The sequence below is a fragment of the Pseudorca crassidens genome, chromosome 16 (assembly GCF_039906515.1).
Source record: "Pseudorca crassidens isolate mPseCra1 chromosome 16, mPseCra1.hap1, whole genome shotgun sequence".
Classification (NCBI taxonomy): domain Eukaryota; kingdom Metazoa; phylum Chordata; class Mammalia; order Artiodactyla; family Delphinidae; genus Pseudorca; species Pseudorca crassidens.
The window spans coordinates 31,278,289-31,299,148 of NC_090311.1; the positions used below are offsets into that span (position 1 = coordinate 31,278,289).

Here is a 20,860-nt window from a genome sequence, read left to right on the forward strand (position 1 = left end):
GATCTTTCTATCTTGATTGGCCAACACAGACTGGCACACAGTGGGTCAACTAACAATGGTGGAATGAATGAATAAATGAATGAACGGACTAACTGTAGGAAGGCTGTTAGATACACCACACCTCAGAAGAGTGAGGTCATGGCCAGGGGAACACTGATCACAGAGGTGCTCGGATGCACTCGGGTTCACCCCAAACCCTTTGGAATGATTGATGATGTTTTAAGATCTTTTCGTATCTCTAAACTCCATTGACCTCTTACCTCCTTCCAAATCCCCAGTCTCAGCGCATCCCGACCAGTCTTTTTAATGCATCTTGCTTTCTATAAACCACCAAGTGACTTCAAAAGCCCAAGTTATTCCCCAGACAGAACCAAAGAACCCATCTCCTCTGTTTATTCCCCATCCTGTTTAAGGTTTATTATTGAATGTCATGAGGTTTCCTGTGAATGTGCTTTTGAGAGGACACTCCTACTGTGGTCTGAAAGCTCTGTATGCTAAAGGGTAACGTGAGAACACCGCTATGCCAGACGTATCTTCAAAACTCCTCAGGCTTGGCTGCCAAAACTCACTTTACGGCAACTCTTTGCAGATCGCCTTAAACTTCACATCCATGGATTTGTTTAAAAGCCGCCTGTGCTGGTACGACTACGTGGAGGTCCGGGATGGTTATTGGAGAAAAGCCCCCCTGTTGGGTGAGTTGACTTCAGAAAGCCTTAAGAGAGGAGTGCTCAGATGCTGTCTGCGATGCTGTTAATATCTGGAAGGGTCCATCCCGCCAGTCACAGGAAGCTCTCACGGGTCGGTGTCATTGTAAAACTCTGAACACTCCATTTGGCCGCACATGTTAAAAGCTTTTAAAACTGCGAATACTCTTTGACCCAGCCGTTCCACTTCTTAGAATTTATCCTAGGGAACTAATTAAGGAAGTGTGCAAAGCTCTCACTACAGGGATGTTCAGTGAAGCAGGAAACATTGAAAACAATTTAAATATTCAACAGTAGGGGTTAGATGAATAAATTATAATACATCTTTTCAATGAAAAACTATCCAGCCGTTAAAAATAAAGTTGGAGGGGGCTATTTATTGATACAGAAAGATGTTCATTGTACATTGCTACACAAAAGGTGTTGCAAAATAGGATATGCAACACGTAGGATTCCGTTTTAACAAAAATACACTTGTATATCGATGCAGGCGTTGCAAAACCAGATGCCTTCGGGTATAAGGTGTAAATGAGTGAGACGGGGCTGGTATAATAAAGTAAGAAGTGACAGGGAGTGTGGCAAACTGAACAGTAAATATCCCGACTCAAATTACCCAAAACAAAATTACTGAAAACATTGTGCAGCCTGGATTTGACTGGAAGAAACCATTTTGTGGTCTACAATATAAATATTCAGTAAAACAAGACATATAAATAAATAACACGCAGTGGTTATTTCAGGATGATGGAGTATTTTTTAAAATTATTCTGTTGTTGTTCTTGGTTTAGCTATATTTTCCAATTTCTCTATGATGAGCGTGTATTCTTTGGGGGAGATGAACAGTGCTTGAACTCATCCATGAAAAGGCAGGTGGACCTTTGAGTGAGAGAAGGTAGGCAGGTGGCATAAAGAGAAAAGTCAGTTCACTCAGGATTGGTCACCAGGGGCAGGTCTCTCAGGGTGACCAGGGAAGATTACCGTCATATAGAGGACAAATGGCATCAGTGTTAGGACAACGGACATGGGGACTCGTTTGGCCCAGAAATGTCCACCATGGTGGAGCCAGAATGAGAAGCAGAGTCATAAGGGGCCAGCTGGGAGGGTGTCCGCTTAGAGTGGATTGTTCTCATTTTTAGAGTGCTATTCAGGGTGGGCTTCTGAGTTGGACCAGCGTAAGTTCGCGGTGCAGACTTTGTCCCTGGCATGTCTTCACGTAGGCAGAAAAGCCATACTTGTTATGCTTCGAATGACTGGCCTGAGTGTGAGCTGCTATTAGGACAACTGACCAAAGATGGAGGCCGGAAAGAAGGGAGAGAGCTAAGGTGGGGAGTTTCACTGCCAGACTGAGCCCAGCTTCGTTTCAGATTCTGGGGTAGATCGGAAGAGACAGGGACAGAGGGTCTGGCTGGACCCAGGGGGGCCTGGCAGGTACTAAGCTTCTGTATGGCCAAAGGGTCTCAGCCAGATCAGCTACCACTGAGAAAGGCACACAAGCCCACTCAGTCCAGAGGGCCATGAGTTTAAATTCCTAAAGGTACAAATAGACAGGAATTTGTAAAGAAGTTTTGATGAGCGCCCTTGCACTCTGAGAAAGGAAGCACAGGGTGGGGGGCAACCTCATGGTTTGGTGTGTATACTTCTGGATTATTTGGCTCTTTTACAAGAATGCATTCAGATATTATTTTATAATTAATCAAAGAAACTGTTTGGGAGGAGTTTCATGATAACATGGAATCTCGGGGACCTTAGAGTCACTTAATCACACACCTTCATGAGAAAACCACACTCCCCAAGTGCAAAACCAACTCGCTAAGGCCACACAGCCTGCTGGTGGCTGAGATCAGGTCAGAACTTAGATGCCCAGCTGATGGGGCAAGGGGACTGCTGAATCTAGAAGGGGCTCCCCATAGGACTGCCATGATTCGTTGTTTATCTGAAATTCAAATTTAACTGGGCTTCCTGTATTTTTGTTTGCTAAATCTGGCAACCCTATACCCCCCAGGGAATGTGATAGACTTTAAAAAGCTCAGGAGGGGGAAGCTCTCTGTTCCTAAAGTTCCATGGAGAGGGCCAAGGCATGCTCCTGAAAATGGGCACAGGCAGAGGGATTTCCAGCTGTTCCTTGAACTTGAAACAAGAATTTTCTCGCTGCAGATCCTGGGAACTCTGATCACACGTTCAGTGATTGGGTGGAGCTTTTGCTGTTCGTCATTATCCACGATGGTTTTTTGTTTGGTTTTTTTTTTGTTTTGCTTATATTTTACACACTTTTGCAGTGAGTGTGTGTATGTGTATGTGAGAGTGTGTGGATGTGAGAGAGAGAGAGAGAGAGAGAGAAAGAGAGAGAGAGAGAGAGAGAGAGAGCGCGCGCGCGCACCGAGTGTGCTGTAGCCAAGGCATGGCCCAGCGCCTGTAACCGTCATTCTTCATTTGCAGGAGTTCTCCTTTGCCAACTATTTGGCCTGCTCTGATGTTTCCAGATGCAGTTGTTAGTGAACTTTTGTGTTTGGAACAAGTGCATTGTGTGGGCCGAGCTGGTCCCTGGGAGGGGTCAGTGCCATGAAATCTGCCGGGAGGAGGCAGGTCAATGCCCCTTTGGCAGGAGAGAGAGCGGATTAGGGCGGATTGTGAAAGTATGCATCTTGCTCTGAAAAACTGTGCATCGCATATTTTCCCAGGGCAGTGTGTGAAAATCCAGGCATAATGGACGCATAACTTTTTATGAATGAACCCTTTATGACTCCCCATGGAGTCCACTTGTAGTGTCCTCATCTGCATTTCCTCTTCTTGATATCCTTATTAAACTCCTCCTCCAAAGGCAGGAACCAGATTTCAGTTTAGGAATCTGACACCTTTTCTCTAGTCCATTTTCTCTCCAGCCTGCTAGTCTCCTTGGGAGAAGGGTGTTTGGGGCCCAGCTTTTCACATAGTGATTAAAGGGAAATGTAAGTAGATTGAGAACATTTCACGGCTGCTTAAAGATAGCAGGTTGTTTTTTTCAGTGTCGGGGGTCACTGAGGAGATTGCACCTAAAGAGGGGAGGAAGGTGGCCGCATACAGAACCATCCAGTAATCTGAAACACTGGCCTGTTAATTGGATTCCCCTCCCTTATTTCTGCTAGAGGAATTACTCTAACAATGCGCTTTTGTAGGCAGAACGGTCCTCGGGCATTCTGTCCCACCACAACGCACACAAAGGCTTTTCTTCCGCCTTCCCTGAAGTGGGGAGGGAAGTTCAGAAAGGCCAGGCTGGCCAATCAGTGTCGCGTGGCTCCTCTACTAAGGGCTCCCTGGGCAGGGGCGGCCCCCCAAGTGAGCAGAACCGATGGCATGAATCAAACTGGCCAGCCTGGTGTTGCCACAAGTTTGCTTTATGGTTTGAGTCTTTGATCTTCATTCCTATGTGTCTGTTTCCAAATTGGGAAATGGGAATAGTGATTACATTCCAGACAGCAGATTTGATGTCTGCTGATCCAAAAAAGGTGCAGTGTTCAGAACTGCACCTCAAACAGAGGAGTTCCTTTGGATGGTGGTGGCGGTGATGGTGATGATGATGAAGAGCGTGAGACTGATGATTGCCAAGGTTCAAATCCTGCTGCCACTTACAATCCTGAGTGTAACTCAGCTCAGGTTCTCCAAAGCTCAGTTTTTTCAGAAGTGAGATTAATAATAGCACCTATTTCAGAAGGTAGTAGGGAGGCAAATAGAGAATCCATGTAGAGTGTGTAGGACAGCGTCTGGCATAGTCTGGTTCAATTCCAAAGGGAGCTTTTGTCAGAACCATTACAGTGAAGGTGAGAATCTGGAGACATCAGTCCAGGGACAATGTAGACGGTTCTAGTTAAGAATTACAAGGTGATCTGGGGAGACGTTGCTTAGACATAATTTGTAATTTATTCTACCAAGTCTAGCTCTGCCAAGGCAGTAAAACACACCTGAGCCGGTAATTCCTGTCTCCTCCGGGGTACGGAGCAGAGGCGGGTGGTCCTGTGGCCCATGGGTGCGTGGTTTCTTAGGCAGCAAGGTGGTGGAAGTCCCTTTCTCTTTTGAAAACTTCCCCAGCGGCTGTGACAGCTGGGGTTTTAAAAGGAGAAATTTGGACTTGAAACTCGGTTTGGCTAAGAGAGTTCCTTTTGTGAACCGTCATTGCTTCACTGCTGTTCAGTGGCTCCGTCTTCTCACTCGTGAGCAATACTTCCCCAGGCTTACATGCTGTTTTCCAAGAACTAATTGATACTAATTGGCCATGCCCGAGGAACCGTTATTGGAAGTGTATAGACTTCTGATGGATTTTTCCTTGCCCAATTCTCAACAGCAGTTTTAGCTCATCTCCCTTAATATTAAGCTCCCCAAATCCGAAAGGCTACAGGCAACCAGAATCAGAAGGAAATGGAAGATTAGCAACCTCTACCCCTGTGTCTCCCCAAAGAATGTCGACCACAGTTGGCCACTAGGTAGTGTCTGTAGTGACATTTATTACTCCCCCAGTCTCACCCCCCCGCCCCAGTTCTCAGAAGGGCAGAGCAGCGTTACAGCTTCAAGGGGTCGATCAGTGGCTAACACAGTGCTGGCCATAAGAGGATACCCACTAAACATCTGTCAAATGGACTTTAAAACATGTTTTGGAGATAAAATTCATGCCCCATAATACATCTCATCATTAGCGCACGTAAGTCAGTGGTTTCAGTGTGCTCACAGAGCTGTACAGCCACATAGTCTGAGAGCATCTTCATCATCCCCCAGAGAAAGCCCATACCCATTAACCGTCACTCCCCCTCCTCCCCACGTTAAATGGATGCTTGAGTGACTCACACAGTCAGCGCTTGGTGGAGCCACGGACGCTTTCCGTTCTGAGAGACCCTGGCTGGTCTGTGTTGTGAGCTGATGATGAGTATGACTCAGTCCATCTCCCACCACACCCCCGTTCTTGCCCTGGCTGCCATCCTTATGTGGCATTGGAAATTATATGGCCAAGGATGACCGTGCCCTGGGAAGGCCTGGCCTTCCCCCTTTTCCTCCGTAAAGGGTCCAAATTTCACACAATGTACTCACGTGTCTAAGAAATACACATTTATTTGTATGTTCAATACCACAAGTTCAGTAGCAATTTTGAGCCCCTTTCCATCAGGTAGTGGGAACTTAATTACAGTTAATTTGTGGTTTTTCCCGCAGGGTGCCAGTGGGGGGCACACTGTGCCAGGGCATGGTGTCTGGCACATTGCCATCCCAACTGGCATTGCTGGGATGTCCTCATCCCCCTCTTGTCTCCAGTCCTCTGTCCACCTAAGTGGCTGCGGTGCCTCCTCCTTGGCTCAGCCCTAGGCCAGTTCAGATTGGTACCAAGTCCACATCTCCCTAGAAGACGTTCTATGGGAGACGTGCTATGGCTCCCCAGGCCCTCTGGGCTCTGGGAAAGTCGCTTCCATCCCCTCCCAGGAGTCCTGTTGCTGCCATCGTGTCCCGCTTTCCCTGAAGAACTCTGCATGCCAGTCTCCTGGCCTAATGTCTTACGAAAACACACAGACACTCCTGTTCTGACCCCAGGTGGGACATGGGGAATCCAGGGTCTTGTTGCCCCTCCAGCCTGTGCCAGGGACTGCCCTGGGGGCACAGCTCTCTGCTTCTCCCAGCTCCTTAAACCTCCTTGGGGTCTCTATCAACCTTTTCCACCCAGGGCACAGGGTCCTTTCGGAGGTTCCATGGTGCCCTCTCCAATCCTCTCTCCCTCTAGGAGAGGATTTGCTCCTCCATCCTAGGAATCTTTCTAAGACTACAAGGCAGGGGAAATGTGCTCTTATTCACTGTGTATTTTCCCAAATCTTTGGTATTGTGGCCAGACTTGTGGAATTCAAAAGCCAAGAACTGATTTTGTCATCACGTGTCCTCTGGCAACCCTTCCCCGAGACAAGGAAGGCATAAGGCATGCTCCCCAAATAGAAGGGTGTATATGTAATAGAAATACCAGGGAGGACACTCATCACTCGCTCAGACCACCATCCCACCACTGGCCTTGCTGGGACGTCCTCATCCCCCTCAGCACCTCAACAAGACCCGCTGGTAGGGGAGGGGGTGCCTGGGCCACACTCAGGGTATCTGATTGATTGGCATCTGAGACTCTCCTGAAGGAGGCATACAGGCGTGTGACTGTTTCCATCCCAGCTTTTAATCTCGTATGTGCTACAGGATGAGTTGCCCAGCGAGGACTGCTCACCTTGAACTGCATTTGAAGCAACACTGCTCTCTCTCTGCCTGCACTGAGTCCCTCCGTCCTGTCCGCCAGCAGCCTGACCGTTCTTTTCCGCTTCCCAGGTAGGTTTTGTGGCGACAAAGTCCCGGAGCCGCTCATCTCCACAGACAGCCGGCTCTGGGTGGAATTCCGAAGCAGCAGCAACATCCTGGGCAAGGGCTTCTTCGCGGTGTATGAAGGTTTGTTCATGATGAGAGGAGCCGCCGGCGTGGTTCCTGATGTGCCTCAGTCCTTCACATGCAGCCGGTGTCCCTTCCCACCCTTGCACGTGTGGCAGCTGCCGGAGCCCTGAGGGTGGGGCAGCACCGTCCCCTTCTCCCACCTTATGGAAGCTGAGAGGCTAGCTGGGCTCCCTTCAGGACAGGCGCCATCTACCTGTCACCACCCAGCGGGGATGGTGTTGTGTTGGGGGTTATAGAACACTTTGGAAATGAAAGCAGCCTCTGAATAGCTGTGTGAGCCTGAGCAAAGAATCCAAACTCTCTGAGCTACATTTGTGAAAAGAGGACTTTGGACAATGTCAAGGAATTTCCAGCTACATTTCTTGGAAGGGCCTCTGAGGCCATCATGGTGGTTGAGTTGAGGGAACCTAGAGCCCTAGGTCTGGGCTCTAGGCAGCTGCCACCAGGGCAATTCTGCTTCTGTTTGTTCCACATATTGGGTTTCTCTGGCTAGTTACCCCTGTGCCCGCCCTCCACCCAAAGGAAAACACTAAATAGTTATTAAGGCCCCTTAGGGACTTAAATTGTAATTTTGGAGGGGCCAGAGCTTTGTTTTTATAAAGGAAATAGCGTGCGTGTGCGTGTGTACACATCACTCTGTACCAGAGACCTCCACCCTCTGCATCAGAATCACTGGGGGATCTCAAACCTCCGGTGATCACCCAGACACACTTGATCAGAACTTCTTGGGATGTGGCCCTGGCTCCCATAGTTTGAAAAATCTCCCAGGTGATTTTGATGCACAGCAAAGGTAGAGAACCACTGCTCTATACAGTTATTTTCTTTATATGAGAAAAATTCAGAGTTGCAAACACATGAGATTACGCCTTTCCGGAGGCACAGTCTTGGTTGAATGGAAATGAAAATGTTGGCAAGTGGAGCCACCTAGTGGTGTACTTCCTTAGTAAGGGTCTGACCAGGGACCCCCCCTTTCCTCCTGGCTCTTTTTCTAAAGCTACCTGTGGGGGAGACATTAACAAAGATGCCGGTCAGATTCAATCTCCAAACTACCCGGATGACTACAGACCTTCCAAGGAATGTGTTTGGAGGATTACGGTTTCGGAGGGATTTCACGTGGGGCTCACCTTCCAAGCTTTTGAGGTAAGTACTGCTGATCTTAGACACTGTGGTCTATAAAGATACGTTTCCATTTTTTTGGTTGAAAACAGGAACCTAAGAGGCCATTTCAAGTCCATGATGCATTTTGCCAGGACATCTGGTTATCAGAGCCTCTGCAGGCTTTGAAATCACATCTGCCTCCTTGCTGAAGGCTGCTGGAGAGGGTGGGGGAATAATTGAAGCAGAAGTCGTCTAGAATGGGATCCCAGGGCATTTTGTTGAATCTTTCTTCCCTGTTTATCATGACTTAATCTCTTTGCAGCTTGATTCATCCTCGACTTGCACAAGTAGGAGACAGCTTGGAAAAGCCCAGGACACGTTTGGGTCCTTTTGTCTCTTGGTTAGATTTTCAAGAGTGATATTTAGGTTCCTTTCTTAAATTGAAAACCTTAAGGCCAAGCTGCTGTCTTTCACGTTGTCTCCGTTTCTCCGTTTAGATCGAAAGACACGACAGTTGTGCATACGACTACCTGGAAATCCGCGACGGCCCTGCAGAAGAGAGCGCCCTGATCGGCCACTTCTGTGGTTATGAGAAGCCAGAGGATGTAAAGTCCAGCTCCAACAGAATGTGGATGAAGTTTGTGTCTGATGGCTCTATCAATAAAGCAGGCTTTGCAGCCAATTTTTTCAAGGGTATGAATTAGCCGTTGTTTCCATTTTAGTCACAGGATGAAGTATTGCCCCCCTGGCCTAAGAATCACAAAACCCATAGGGAACCTTAGCACCAAACAAGGCTTCCTGCAGTGAGGAGGCAGCCAGCGTTTCAGAGCTGTGCGTAGATTCCCCAGCGGAGTTCACGACTGACTCGGGAACAGGCTCAGCCTTGGCTTCTTTCTTTGTGGCAGAAAGTTGTGCTGCGGCACTTGGAAATTAGGTTTATAAGTTTCCAAGGTCATCTTCATGAACCTTAGTGAAACTGAGCATTGATAACAATACATATTTGTGTAGTCACTATCATTAATTGAGCACCTACTGTGTGCCAGGAACGGTGCAAGGTACTTGACTTACACTATGTCATTTAATTCCCAAAATAAACCTCTGAGTTGGGTTTAGATCATGCTTGATCAGGGTTGAGAAGGGCTGCTCAGGGTCACTCAGTTAAGTGGCAGATCAAGAATCTAAACACAGTCTGACTCCGAAGCTCAAACTCTTTCTAGAACATTGCCTTGCATGCCCTGATGTGGGCCAGAGAGGCAGCCCAGGTCTGCGGCTCCAGAAGCATCAGCTCCCAGTCTACAAGCCTACCCTCAAGTGGGCAGAGCTGGGCAGGGGGCGGGGGGAGACTGAGAAAGTGTGGCGCTCACAGGAAACAAACCTCGGTGCCACCTTAGGGACTGACTGCTCTGTAAGATCTTGATAAAGTCAGATGCAGAATGGCATGGGAAGACCAGCATTCCTGGCCCCAGCAGAGTGAGCTTCCTAAGACTCTTTTTTTTTTTTAAACATCTTTATTGGAGTATAATTGCTTTACAATGGTGTGTTAGTTTCTGCTTTATTACAAAGTGAATCAGTTATACATATACACATGTTCCCATATGTCTTCCCTCTTGCATCTCCCTCCCTCCCACCCTCCCTATCCCACCCCTCTAGGTGGTCACAAAGCACTGAGCTGATCTCCCTGTGCTATGCGGCTGCTTCCCACTAGCTATCTGTTTTACGTTTGGTAGTGTATATATGTCAATGCCACTCTCTCACTTTGTCACAGCTTACCCTTCCCCCTCCCCATATCCTCAAGTCCATTCTCTAGTAGGTCTGTGTCTTTATTCCCGTCTTACCCCTAGGTTCTTCATGACCTTTTTTTTCCCCTTAGATTCCATATATGTGTTAGCATATGGTATTTGTTTTTCTCTTTCTGACTTACTTCACTCTGTATGACAGACTCTAGGTCCATCCTTAGACTCTTTTGAATAGATAGGTTTTCCTTCTCTGCTCTCAGAGCCCTGGAATTCCTCAGACCACATGCTAAGATGAAATATCGGCTATTCCCCAATGCATTGTGACTGGGCGCCCACCATCACACCAGCAGCCACTGAATGGAGATATCCAATCTGCAACTGGTGGTCCCCAATCAGTGACCCCTTCCTCCCTCCTCTCCCAGGGCTCCTGGCTGTGCTAACCCAGAATTCCTGGTCCCTTCCTTACTCTGTCTCCCCAACTGCCCCCTCTTTATCCCCTTCTCCCAAGTTTTAGGTGAGCAGATGGTGTCAGAAGAACCCACTTCAAGCTGTGTGACCCCGAGCAAGCATCCCTTTGTCCTTACTGAAGCCCCTGCTTTCCTCTCTGTAAAACAGGGAGAAGGAAATCTGCCCATTTTACCCAGCTGTGAAGCCCCAATGAAATGATGGCTGTGGAGACACTTCATAAGCTGAAAAGTACCACACAAGTGTGTGGGATTTTTTTTTTTTTTTTTTTTTTCTGCTTTGAGCCATCTGGGGACAGCAAACCCAAACAGAAACAGAGCAGAATCCTAATGCTCTGAATAATTGGAGACAAAGTTTAATTCTTTCCCAAGCAAAAACAAACAAAAAACCAAAAACCCAAGCCACATCAAGTGTATTTCAAATGCAGTTCGCCTAGTGGTTGTGGTGGGAAGAAGGACGTGGGAGTCTTAGTAGAGATGCCTTAGTAGAAGTAGAGATGCACAGCCCTCGCCTCACCCTAGCCCAGACTGCACCTGCTGGGTGTCTCTCAGCCTGGGGAGACCCCCGTCTGACTTAGCGGCCGTGCTGGTTGGGTCGCCTACAGCAAGTTATAAAACCTCTCTGAGCCCCTATCTCTCTACCTGTAGAAACAATACTACCAGGTTATCGCAGAGTTATTGTCAGAAGAAAATGAAATAGCATTAAGTGAACACACATAGTGTCATGTTTAGTCCCATTAATTTTTTTTGCTAAGGAAGGAATCTCTGAAGTTATTTTTCTCTCTGGAAAAAATGATGTGACAACTTCTTGCAGTTGCCGTGTGTCACTTTCTTATCGCTGCTTTAACAAATGACCACAAATGTGGTGGCTTAAAACAATACAAACTTACCATCTTACAGTTCTCGAGGTCAGATTCCCTTGCCTTTTCCAGCTTGTAGGGGAGGCACCTGCACTCCCTGGCTGGTGGTGCTCTTTGGTCTTCAAGCAGCAAGGGCAGCTGGGACCTTCTCGGGCTGCATCCCAGACCTCTGCCTCCATCATCACGTTTCCTTTTCTGACCCTGACTCTCCTCCTCCCGCTTTCAGTTGTAAGGACCCTTATGGTTACAGTGGGCCCACCCAGACGATCCAGGATAATCTTCCATTTCAAGAACCTGAAATCACATCTAATCACATCTGCAAAGTCCTTTTGGCCACGTAAGGGTAAGGTAACATCCCCAGGTTCCAGGACTATGATGTGGACGACTTTGGGAGACCTCATTTTACTTACCACGTCACAAATAATCGTGAGGTTTTATTCTAATTCTGTTTATCCTAATTCTCCTGTCCTTCTCCTTCCCTGACTTCCACCCCCAGGTCCGTAAATTAGGTGTTGGGGCTTCTTTCCAGTAAGACAACTGGTAACCAGTTGGCACTGGCCCACCCACATCTCATTCCTGGTTCTGCTGACGATCAGCATTGCAATCTTTGAGAGGACCAGCTAAAACTGGAGGTTAGGGTTTCCAGATTGAACAAATTTTTAAAAACCGTTTGCCCAGTTAAATTCAAAGTTCAGATAAAGAATGATCTTTTAGTATATGTGCGTCCCAAATATTGCATACTGTACTAAGAAATAATTGCTCATCTGAAATTCAACTTTAATGGATCCTTCTGCTTTTTTTGTGGCAACCCTACTGGAGATTCCAGTCAGTGCAGTGGGGAGGGGTGTTTCTATCTGTGATGCTAAACCAGTTTGTGAGGGACTGAGTCTAGAACCTTGGCCTGCTCTGAGCAGCCATGATAACTAGCTCCGTTTTAGTGGTTAGAAAATGCCATCTTCTCCCTCTTCTACCTTTAACATTTATTCAGCAGTCACCAAACTGTCTCAGGGGCTGTGGGACAGAGGAGAACATGGTGACAAAGGAGACCTGTGAGCCAGTGGGCAGTGATAGTGAAGTGTTGACATCGGAGGAGGGTCTCACTCAGCATGGGGGTGGGGTCAGCACCCAGCCTAGATATTCAAGGACATGTCAGTTGGCAAACAGCTTTTTAGATGCCTGTAAAGGTGTTAATTGAAGCCCATCTACACTAACTTAGTGCACAGGCCCAGCTTGACATCTTTTTTATGTTAAGAAGGACTGTAGAGGGCTTCCCTGGTGGTGCAGTGGTTGAGAGGCCGCCTGCCGATGCAGGGGACACGGGTTCATGCCCTGGTCCGGGAGGATCCCACATGCCGCGGAGCGGCTGGGCCCGTGAGCCATGGCCGCTGAGCCTGTGCGTCCGGAGCCTGTGCTCCGCGGCGGGAGAGGCCACAGCAGTGAGAGGCCCGGGTACCGCCAAAAAAAAAAACAAAGAAGGACTGTAGAGAGCCACATTTAGAAGAGAAGAACTATACAGCATTGACCTTGACCCTGAATCTTAAAAGAGGAGTCAGGTCTGGTGGAAGCCTCTTTGGGACCTATTAAAGGAGAAAGAAAAGACATCTATCGAGTATGCCAGAGGCTGTACCAGCTACCTCACTTTGTCTTCAGGACAGCCCCTTGCTTGGCATCATTACCCCCATTTTAAAATTGAGGAAACTGAAGTTCTAAGGTGGCCGAGCTAGAAGTAGGCCCTGCATGTGTAGGACTTCACAGCTCATTCTCTCTCCTCTGCAGAGACCTGAAAGCCACAGGAAAGTTAAGTGAAGGGATTTGAATTTTTGATTTGATGCTGACATCCGTCACCCTTCTGCCATGGGAGTATAGGGAGAAGGGCCCTGGATCCAGCCTCTGCAGTTCGGGGTCTAGCCCTGCCCACACACTTCTTACCAGCTTGCTGCTCTCAGGGTCAATTTTCCTTTCTGAGACTTGATCCTACCTGCTTTGTCCTCCTCCGTATTGACAGTGCCAGACCCACAGGGGGCTCCATAAATACTTACAGGGCAGTGGATGAATGGATAAGGCTCAGATTCTCATTTGTGGACTGGGCTTCTTGCTCCCTGCTCTGCCTACCTTTCAGGGTTCCCACGCGGGTGAATGAGGCCAGAGACCACAGTGCAGAGCAGTGCCGTCCAACAGAAATAGGAGGCAAGTCACAAATGCAAGCCATGAATGTAACTTTCAACTTTCCAGCAGCCACCTTACAAAAAAAAAGCAGAGAAAGAAAGAGGCAAAATTAGGTTTAATACTATATTTAATCCAATATATCAAAAACACTATCATTTTAATATGTAACCAATATACACAATATTAATGAGAGATTTTATGGCTTTTTTTTTTTCCACACTAAGTCTTGGAAATCCAGTGTGTTTTACACTCACAGCACATCTGAATTTAGAATAGCTGCATTTCAAGTGTTCAGTAGTCACATGGGGTCTAGCACAGGTTAGCCCAGGTCTAGAGCCCCGACACAGCCAGCTCTTTGTCAGCCTTTTTCCAGCAAGGCTGTCAGTAGGATGTCCTGTGAGCACACAGGGGCCAGTGCGTGTGTCAGGACTTCTCCAGTGAAAGAAAGTGGAAGAGTAACTACAAAGGCCACGCAGAAGAGCTGGACCAGCCAAAGGAGCTCTTGCCTTGGTGCCAGTTGGCAGGAGTCTCTGCCCAGGGCCCAGCTGGCACGTGGCTCTGTCCAGGGTGCCAGTTGGCCTCTGCATCCCTCTCCTGGTGCCAGATGGAAGTTCCTCTCGGGGCCTGCTGGCCGGGCAGCAGGCAAGGCACCTCACATCTCTGCTTACTTGGGGAGATGGCAAGTGCATTTTCGGGCTGGCAGGGCCATTTTGGCGCCACACTCCCCACATAAATGGGAGGGTTTCCCACCTTGATCCCCGTGCTCCACAGTCCCAGTACTGATGGCCCACCATGGGATCTGTGATGTGGGGGGCTGGCTCCCTTCAAGGTACTTCAAAAGCTTAGGGATGTGCCTTGCCTTCCCTTTCCTTAACTCTCTCTGAAACAATGTTTGGGATCCTACCTGAGTCATCTCATTATCTAATCTCAGAATGGTTCCTTCTTTCACTGGTACTACTTGGGGAAGGCCAAAAAAAGCCAGAGTCAGCAAAGCTGGGCCCTGATTCAGCTTCTTCTCCCACCCCCACGCTCTCCCAGATTTTTCTGGGTTGCTTGGCCTTGGCCACTGTAGCCCAGAGCAAGCATGAGCCTGTGGGCTTGAAGCAGCTGATACTTCATTCTAGTGTGGAGGTGATTCAGAGGACACCCAGGCTCCTCCTGAGAGCAGGGCCCCTGGTTCACTTCCATACACCCGAGCTGGAGCAGGGGTGGAAATGGCCAAACATCCCACTGCTCTTTCTGGAGAGAGCTCAGGTGTAAACGTATACCTTTTACCCATCTTCCTGGGCCAAACACCCTACCCTTCTAGTCTTTGGAGGAAATATACTCTCTTTGCTTTAGGTGCAAATCCAATCCACCAGCCTCTCTCCCTCCACATGGCTAAGATGGTGCCAGGAGACTTATCAGTGGTCCTCCTTTTCTTGCCTATGACAATCGTGTGTCCTGCCCATTGCATCTTCTGGCATCAGTCTCCTCTCCCCCAACCACCCAGCTTGGCCCTTTGTTTAACTTGCTCTATGTTGATGGGCTCTTTCCATGGTTCCTTTCCGCCCTCCCGCCAGTTTCTTGACTCTGCTGTGCTGCCTTCCTGCCCATCTAGTCTTCCTTCATTGGCCCATCCTTGATGCTTTTTCCTTCTTTCTGTTCCTGCCTTGTCTCTCTCTCCCCTCCCCAGGCCTACTCTACTCTTCCCTGATTCAGGGATGCCAGGTAACTGTATCCTTTTCACTACTCCCATCATTGTGTCTCTCCATCCACTGGAATTTCAAAAGCAACCCTGCTCTTTCCTAGAGCAATAGCTAATGTGTACTGAGTGTCTATATGCTGGGTACTTCACAGGCATCATTTTCAATCACCACAACCCTAAAAGCAGATATTATTCTCATCTTAAAAGTGGAGGAAGGCTCAGAAGGTCAAATCATCCAGTTTACTGAAGGAAGATCCCCTGGTGAATCCAACCCAGGTCTGTCTGGCTCACTCTAAAGACTGGACTTTTTCTATTCCTCATTGTTATTGATTCTCCTCCTTTTATACTTTTTAGCAAATGTCAGAGAAAGTACTTTGCCTACTGTAAAGTAGTAAATAATTGCAGGATTGTTATTACTTTAGCAAACTTAATACTTATACTTCTTTGAAGCTAAGGACAACTTCAACCCCTTGTCTAGAGCATGTCTCCTAAACCCAGTCTCCCCTACTGACCAACTTATTTAAGCTTTTGTTGAGCCCAAGAACACATCACTCTTAGAGTCACCTAAGTTTACTCCTCACTATATGAAATGATGGGATATTTACAAACTGTCCTGCACCCAGTGACGAGCCACCAGGTTGATGAGTATTTTGTGCCTCATGGATCAGGGAGATTGGAAGGAAATGTGTTTGAGTTGGAGTTTATTTGAGTTGGAAAAAGGAGATATGGTGGTTGAAAGGTTTGCATTTTCTGCTGGACCATTGGGTTGGAAGTTGCAAGGAGTCAGAGTTTTTAACAATTCAAATTTCAAAGGACAAGAAATACCTTTAAAAATGGTAAGATTCCTATCTCTAGGTGTTTTCCAGCAGGCTCTGAAAAGCCACCTACCAGAAATGTTACTAAATGGATCCTTGCTGAGGTGGCAGGACTGGGGATCTTTTCAAGTCTTTACCAACTTGAAAATGTCCTCATTTATGTGTAATGCGAGGTGTCCCGAGATTTCGTGAATTCTGTCCTTGCTCTGTTCTTACCTTCCCTGGCGTTAGGAACCAACACTTCCACCCGCTCTCCAACCCTTTCTTCCTCCTAGGCTGGGCTTCTGCTGTTGTTTGAAGATGTCTCTGTGTCTAGTTGTCCTTTCATTAGACTCTGCAGCTGTTAGGCTACCACCTGCATGCTCTTTAGGGATAAATGTACCACAACTTGGCAACAGAAAACAATGATTTTTTTCCTTTTACTTCTGATACTCTTCTTGGAGATGCCCAATGGACTGGGTTTTTCTTTTCTTTAGTGGTGCGTGGGCTGACACGTCCGGGGAGATTCTCCAATGAGTCCCACGTTCTGCCTCTGGACGGCGTCTTGCTTGCTGTTATTTAATTGCCCCAGACACATCATTGGACACTTGTCGGTGCTGAATCCCATGTAACTCCCCCGCTAACTGAGTCTCTCTGTGGCCTCTTCCTGTAGTTTCTCCTGGAGGCATCGGTTCACCTAAGAGCCAGCGTTTTCTGTAACCTTGAAGATCACCTCTTCAGATTAGTGATCAAAATGCTAAATCACAGCTTCTGGTTCTGTCCCTGGAGAATACTTATACATCCTCATCTAGGAAGGTGTCCCTTTGTCCTTACCCTTTGCTTAACGTCCTGAGACGTTCCGCATTTATGGGGGACCCCCAATTTTACGGCATTGAAATTGATCGTCTTTGGTATGAAAGCTTTGAGATTTTCTAAGATCACAGATACTGCTGACTGAACCCTGCAGAGAATGAAGTTATACCAGGCCCGGTCTCCTCTCAAAGGAGCCCTGCTTCTGGCTAACGAGTTAGTCTTGTGTGTTGTCAAGATCCCACTCGCAGCTGTGGCTGCTGCTGGTTTCTGAGACGTGGACGGGGGACTCCTTGGAGGGCGGTCACCAGGAGTCGCTCTTTTTCTTAGAGGGAATCCCGGGATGTGGAAAGCGATGGGGAACAGACCTGGCAGCTTTGTGATGACTTAACCATGGTCACCTTCCTCCCCAACAGAGGTGGATGAGTGTTCCTGGCCAGATCACGGCGGGTGTGAGCAGCGCTGTGTGAACACTCTGGGCAGCTACAAGTGTGTGTGTGATCCTGGCTATGAGCTGGCCTCTGACAAGAAGGCGTGTGAAGGTTGGTGTTGGACCTGCCAAGCTGGAGTGAGAGGGGATGGGGGACAAGTCTTAGGAGAAGGGGGGCAGGTGAAGATGGGGCAGCTGGTTGGCTGTGAAGTAACAATGGACAGCTGTGGGGATGACCCACCTCCTTCCTGGAGGGAAAAACAACTCGATGAAGCCACAAACGTGAGATGACTTTATCGGACTCCACCCCAGCAACTGTGCAGGTGGAACCATGGTTCATTTTCTTCTGTGACTGTGTGAAATTCATATGATTATTAAGGCAGCGAATAAAAGCAAAGAATAAGTATGAGCACTTCGGTGTGACTCAACGAACAGTGCATTTCATTCATTCCATTCCTACCTGGCTGGTGGTGTTTTCCTTGCCCACCTGAATGACTGCTTGTTCATGGAAGCCAGGGACATTGCATAGCTTGGTGCAAACATTTCTAAATCTTGAAATTCTGGGCAGCTACAAGTGTGTGTGTGATCCTTGGTCCAAGTCATGTGAAGTCCCCAGCTATGCCTCTGAGTGAGAGGTAAGCACAAACGCATCATCTTTTTTAAAAAAGCTGTAAAGACTTGTCCTCCACTCCATCCCTCCAAATCCTCAGTTGAAACAGACTAGAAGAAAGGAGGCTGAATTAATCAGTTCAGATGGTCTATTTGTTGTTGTTGTTATTGTTGTTGTTATTAAAGAACAGCAGGGTTTATTGCTGCTTGGGGGAAATTGCAGTCACTTGGAAATAAAACCAGATGAATCTTGCTTTTTCCCCCCCCCACCCCGTGCAGTGGCCTGTGGCGGTTTCATGACCAAGCTGAATGGAACCATCACCAGTCCTGGGTGGCCAAAGGAGTATCCTACAAACAAAAACTGCGTCTGGCAAGTGGTGGTCCCCGCTCAGTACCGGATCTCCCTTCAGTTTGAAGTGTTTGAACTGGAAGGCAGTGATGTACGTTTCTGCACTCCATTTGACTGGGGATCATGTTGGGATGTGGCTCAGGGCTGAAAACTGGCGAGGGGCTCAGCAGGCGGGGAGGTGGCCTCCTAGGGTCGCGGGGTTGTAGCTGGGCGGACTCGGGGGGGTGTTTGGTGAGGCAGTTTCAGCGGCACACCCTCTGCAGATGGAGGGCTTTGGCCCTCTCGTCACTGATAAATCCGAGGAGAATCAGGACAAGAGAGGAGGAGGCGGGTCTTGGGGGCGGGGGGTGCGAGGTGGTCAGGACAGGTACATCCCCTGGGGTAGGAATCTGGGGCTTGGCATCCAGCTGGGAGGAATGGAGGCGGTGAGATGCAGCTGGCGACCAGGGTGGCATAAACACCCCATTCCCTCCCTTGGGCGGTGGTCACGGGATGATCCAGGCAGCCAGCCGAGGCCCAGGCAGAGCCCTACAGCTGGACAGCTAGTCAGGAGTGCCCCCTGTCTGCACCTTGGGCTGGAGGGATCCCAGTAAGAGTCGAGAGGACCCTCCCACTGGGCCTGACAGAGCTCGACTGCCCACCTGGCAGGGTACAGCTCTCAGGAAGGCAGCCCTGCCATGCGCCAGGGTCTGCGGCGGGACTTGAGGGAACCGGGCGGCTCCCCATGGCTCCCCCTTGCAGGTGTGTAAGTACGACTTCGTGGAGGTGCGCAGCGGCCTGTCCCCTGATGCCGGGCTGCACGGCAAGTTCTGTGGCTCTGAGACGCCCGAAGTCATCACCTCGCAGAGTAACAACATGCGCGTGGAGTTCAAGTCCGACAACACGGTCTCCAAACGCGGCTTCAGGGCCCACTTCTTCTCAGGTGTGCAGGTTTGGGGGCAAGACCACAGGCTGAGGGCAACACGGCTTTGCGGGCTCCCAGCCTCGGGGCACCCTCCCGCCCCTCTCTGCCCGCTGCCCTGGCCCTCACAGTGTCTCTGCCTCGGTCCTGGTTTTATAGCGTGGTGGCTATGTTATTGCAGGGCTACCAAAACAAGCGACCACAAACCAGGTGGCTCAAAACAACAAAAACTGTTGTCTTTCACAGCTCTGGAGGCCAGAGGTCTGGAACCGAGGTGTGGGCAGGGCTGTACTCTCCCAGAGGGCTTGGGGAGGAGCCTTCCTTGCCTCTTTCTAGCCCGTGGTTCCAGCACTGAAGTGTTGGGTGGTCTTCATCTCTTTATTTTTTACGGGCTCTTTAAGGATTCTTAGTTGTCCTCATAGAATCAGAGGGCAAAACTAAAGCACCAAGTGTTCAGTGACACATTACCCGCAGTGGGCGGAGGGTACAGAGAGGAGGGAGATGTCCCTGACCCTTGAAGTTATCCTGGTGGGAGGGCCGCGGATGGAGGTTGGTCCTCGGTTAACAGGGAAGGAAGCTGGCTTAGGAGAGGGCTGCATACTGTGCCGGCTTGAGCTACAAGATCCATAACGACAACAGCTAACATCTGAGTCCATCCATAATAATAAATAAAAACTAACACTGACTCAGGGCTGGACGCTGTTCTAAGTGCTTTCCCTGTACTAATTCGTTTCCTCCTCTCAACAATCCTGTGAGGTAAGGACACCATAAGTGACTCCACTTTACAGGTAAGGCAACTGAGGTACAGAAGTCAAGGGCTCCCCAAGGTCACAACAGCTGGAAGTGGAGGAGCAAGGCTGGCACTGGGCCGCCTGGCCCGAGGCTCGCACGCTTACCTGCTCCACAGGCAGGAGGAGGTGTGGGGCCGTGGAGTAACAGCCCAGGCCTCTGGTCACACAGACTGCTTGCTCACTGAGTAACCTTGGGCACGTTAACGTTCTCAGCCTCAGTTTTCCTACCTGTAAAATGGGGGCATAGGCACTTCCCTCCTAAAGTTGTGTGCAAATTAACTTAGATAATACAGAGGGTATAATAGAGTGATTAGTGTCCATCACAGGGTAAATACTCAGTGCACGGTGGTTATTTTTATTATTGTTAATATTATTATTAATACTAGCCTATCCTTTAAGGAGCTCCTTGGTTTGGGTGGGGAGCAGGAGGGGAGAACCTATATATACATTAAAGTGCTTTAGGAGCATGGGGAATTCAACATGTACCAGGGCCAGGTAGTAGCCAAGGAATACTGCCCCACCCTCGGCCCCGTGGAAGGATAATCAGAGTTGGGACAATCAGGGAGGCTCCCTGGTGGAGACTCCTTTTGAGCTGGGTTCTGGGCTGTGAGGGACGTTCCCAAGTTGGTGGTTCCTCTTAGGAGAGTCCGTTGATCTCCGCAGACAAGGACGAGTGCGCCAAGGACAACGGCGGGTGCCAGCACGAATGTGTCAACACCTTCGGCAGCTACCTGTGCAGGTGCAGGAACGGCTACCGGCTCCATGAGAACCGGCAGGACTGCAAAGAGGGTGAGGCTGGAGCGTGACCGGGGTGGAGGGCGCAGGGAGGCTCACCTTGGCTGCCCGAGTGTGCGCATGCGTAAGAGTGAGAGCGAGGGGCGCTTCTTCCAGGTCTAGCAAGCCCCGAACTGAGGCTCAGCTTCTGCCTTCCCTCCTCCCACCTTCCTGCTCAAGAGTGATTTTCACCAGGGCAGTCACTCCTTCAGGAAGCTTGTAGGGGCCCTTGAGTGCTCTCCTACGGTTATTATTGCA

The 20,860-nt window shown here is 49.0% G+C and overlaps 1 protein-coding gene across 1 annotated transcript in view; it reads left to right on the forward strand.

Moving 5' to 3' along the window:
* TLL2 (tolloid like 2) overlaps nt 1–20,860 on the forward strand; it is a 132,251-nt gene that overhangs the window by 98,705 nt on the left and 12,686 nt on the right. The window contains exons 10-17 of the mRNA XM_067709854.1: nt 590–692; nt 7,014–7,130; nt 8,128–8,273; nt 8,729–8,924; nt 17,165–17,290; nt 18,067–18,227; nt 18,878–19,058; nt 20,492–20,617. Of these exons, the coding sequence (XP_067565955.1) occupies nt 590–692; nt 7,014–7,130; nt 8,128–8,273; nt 8,729–8,924; nt 17,165–17,290; nt 18,067–18,227; nt 18,878–19,058; nt 20,492–20,617 (1,156 nt within the window). The remainder of the gene's footprint in view (nt 1–589; nt 693–7,013; nt 7,131–8,127; nt 8,274–8,728; nt 8,925–17,164; nt 17,291–18,066; nt 18,228–18,877; nt 19,059–20,491; nt 20,618–20,860) is intronic.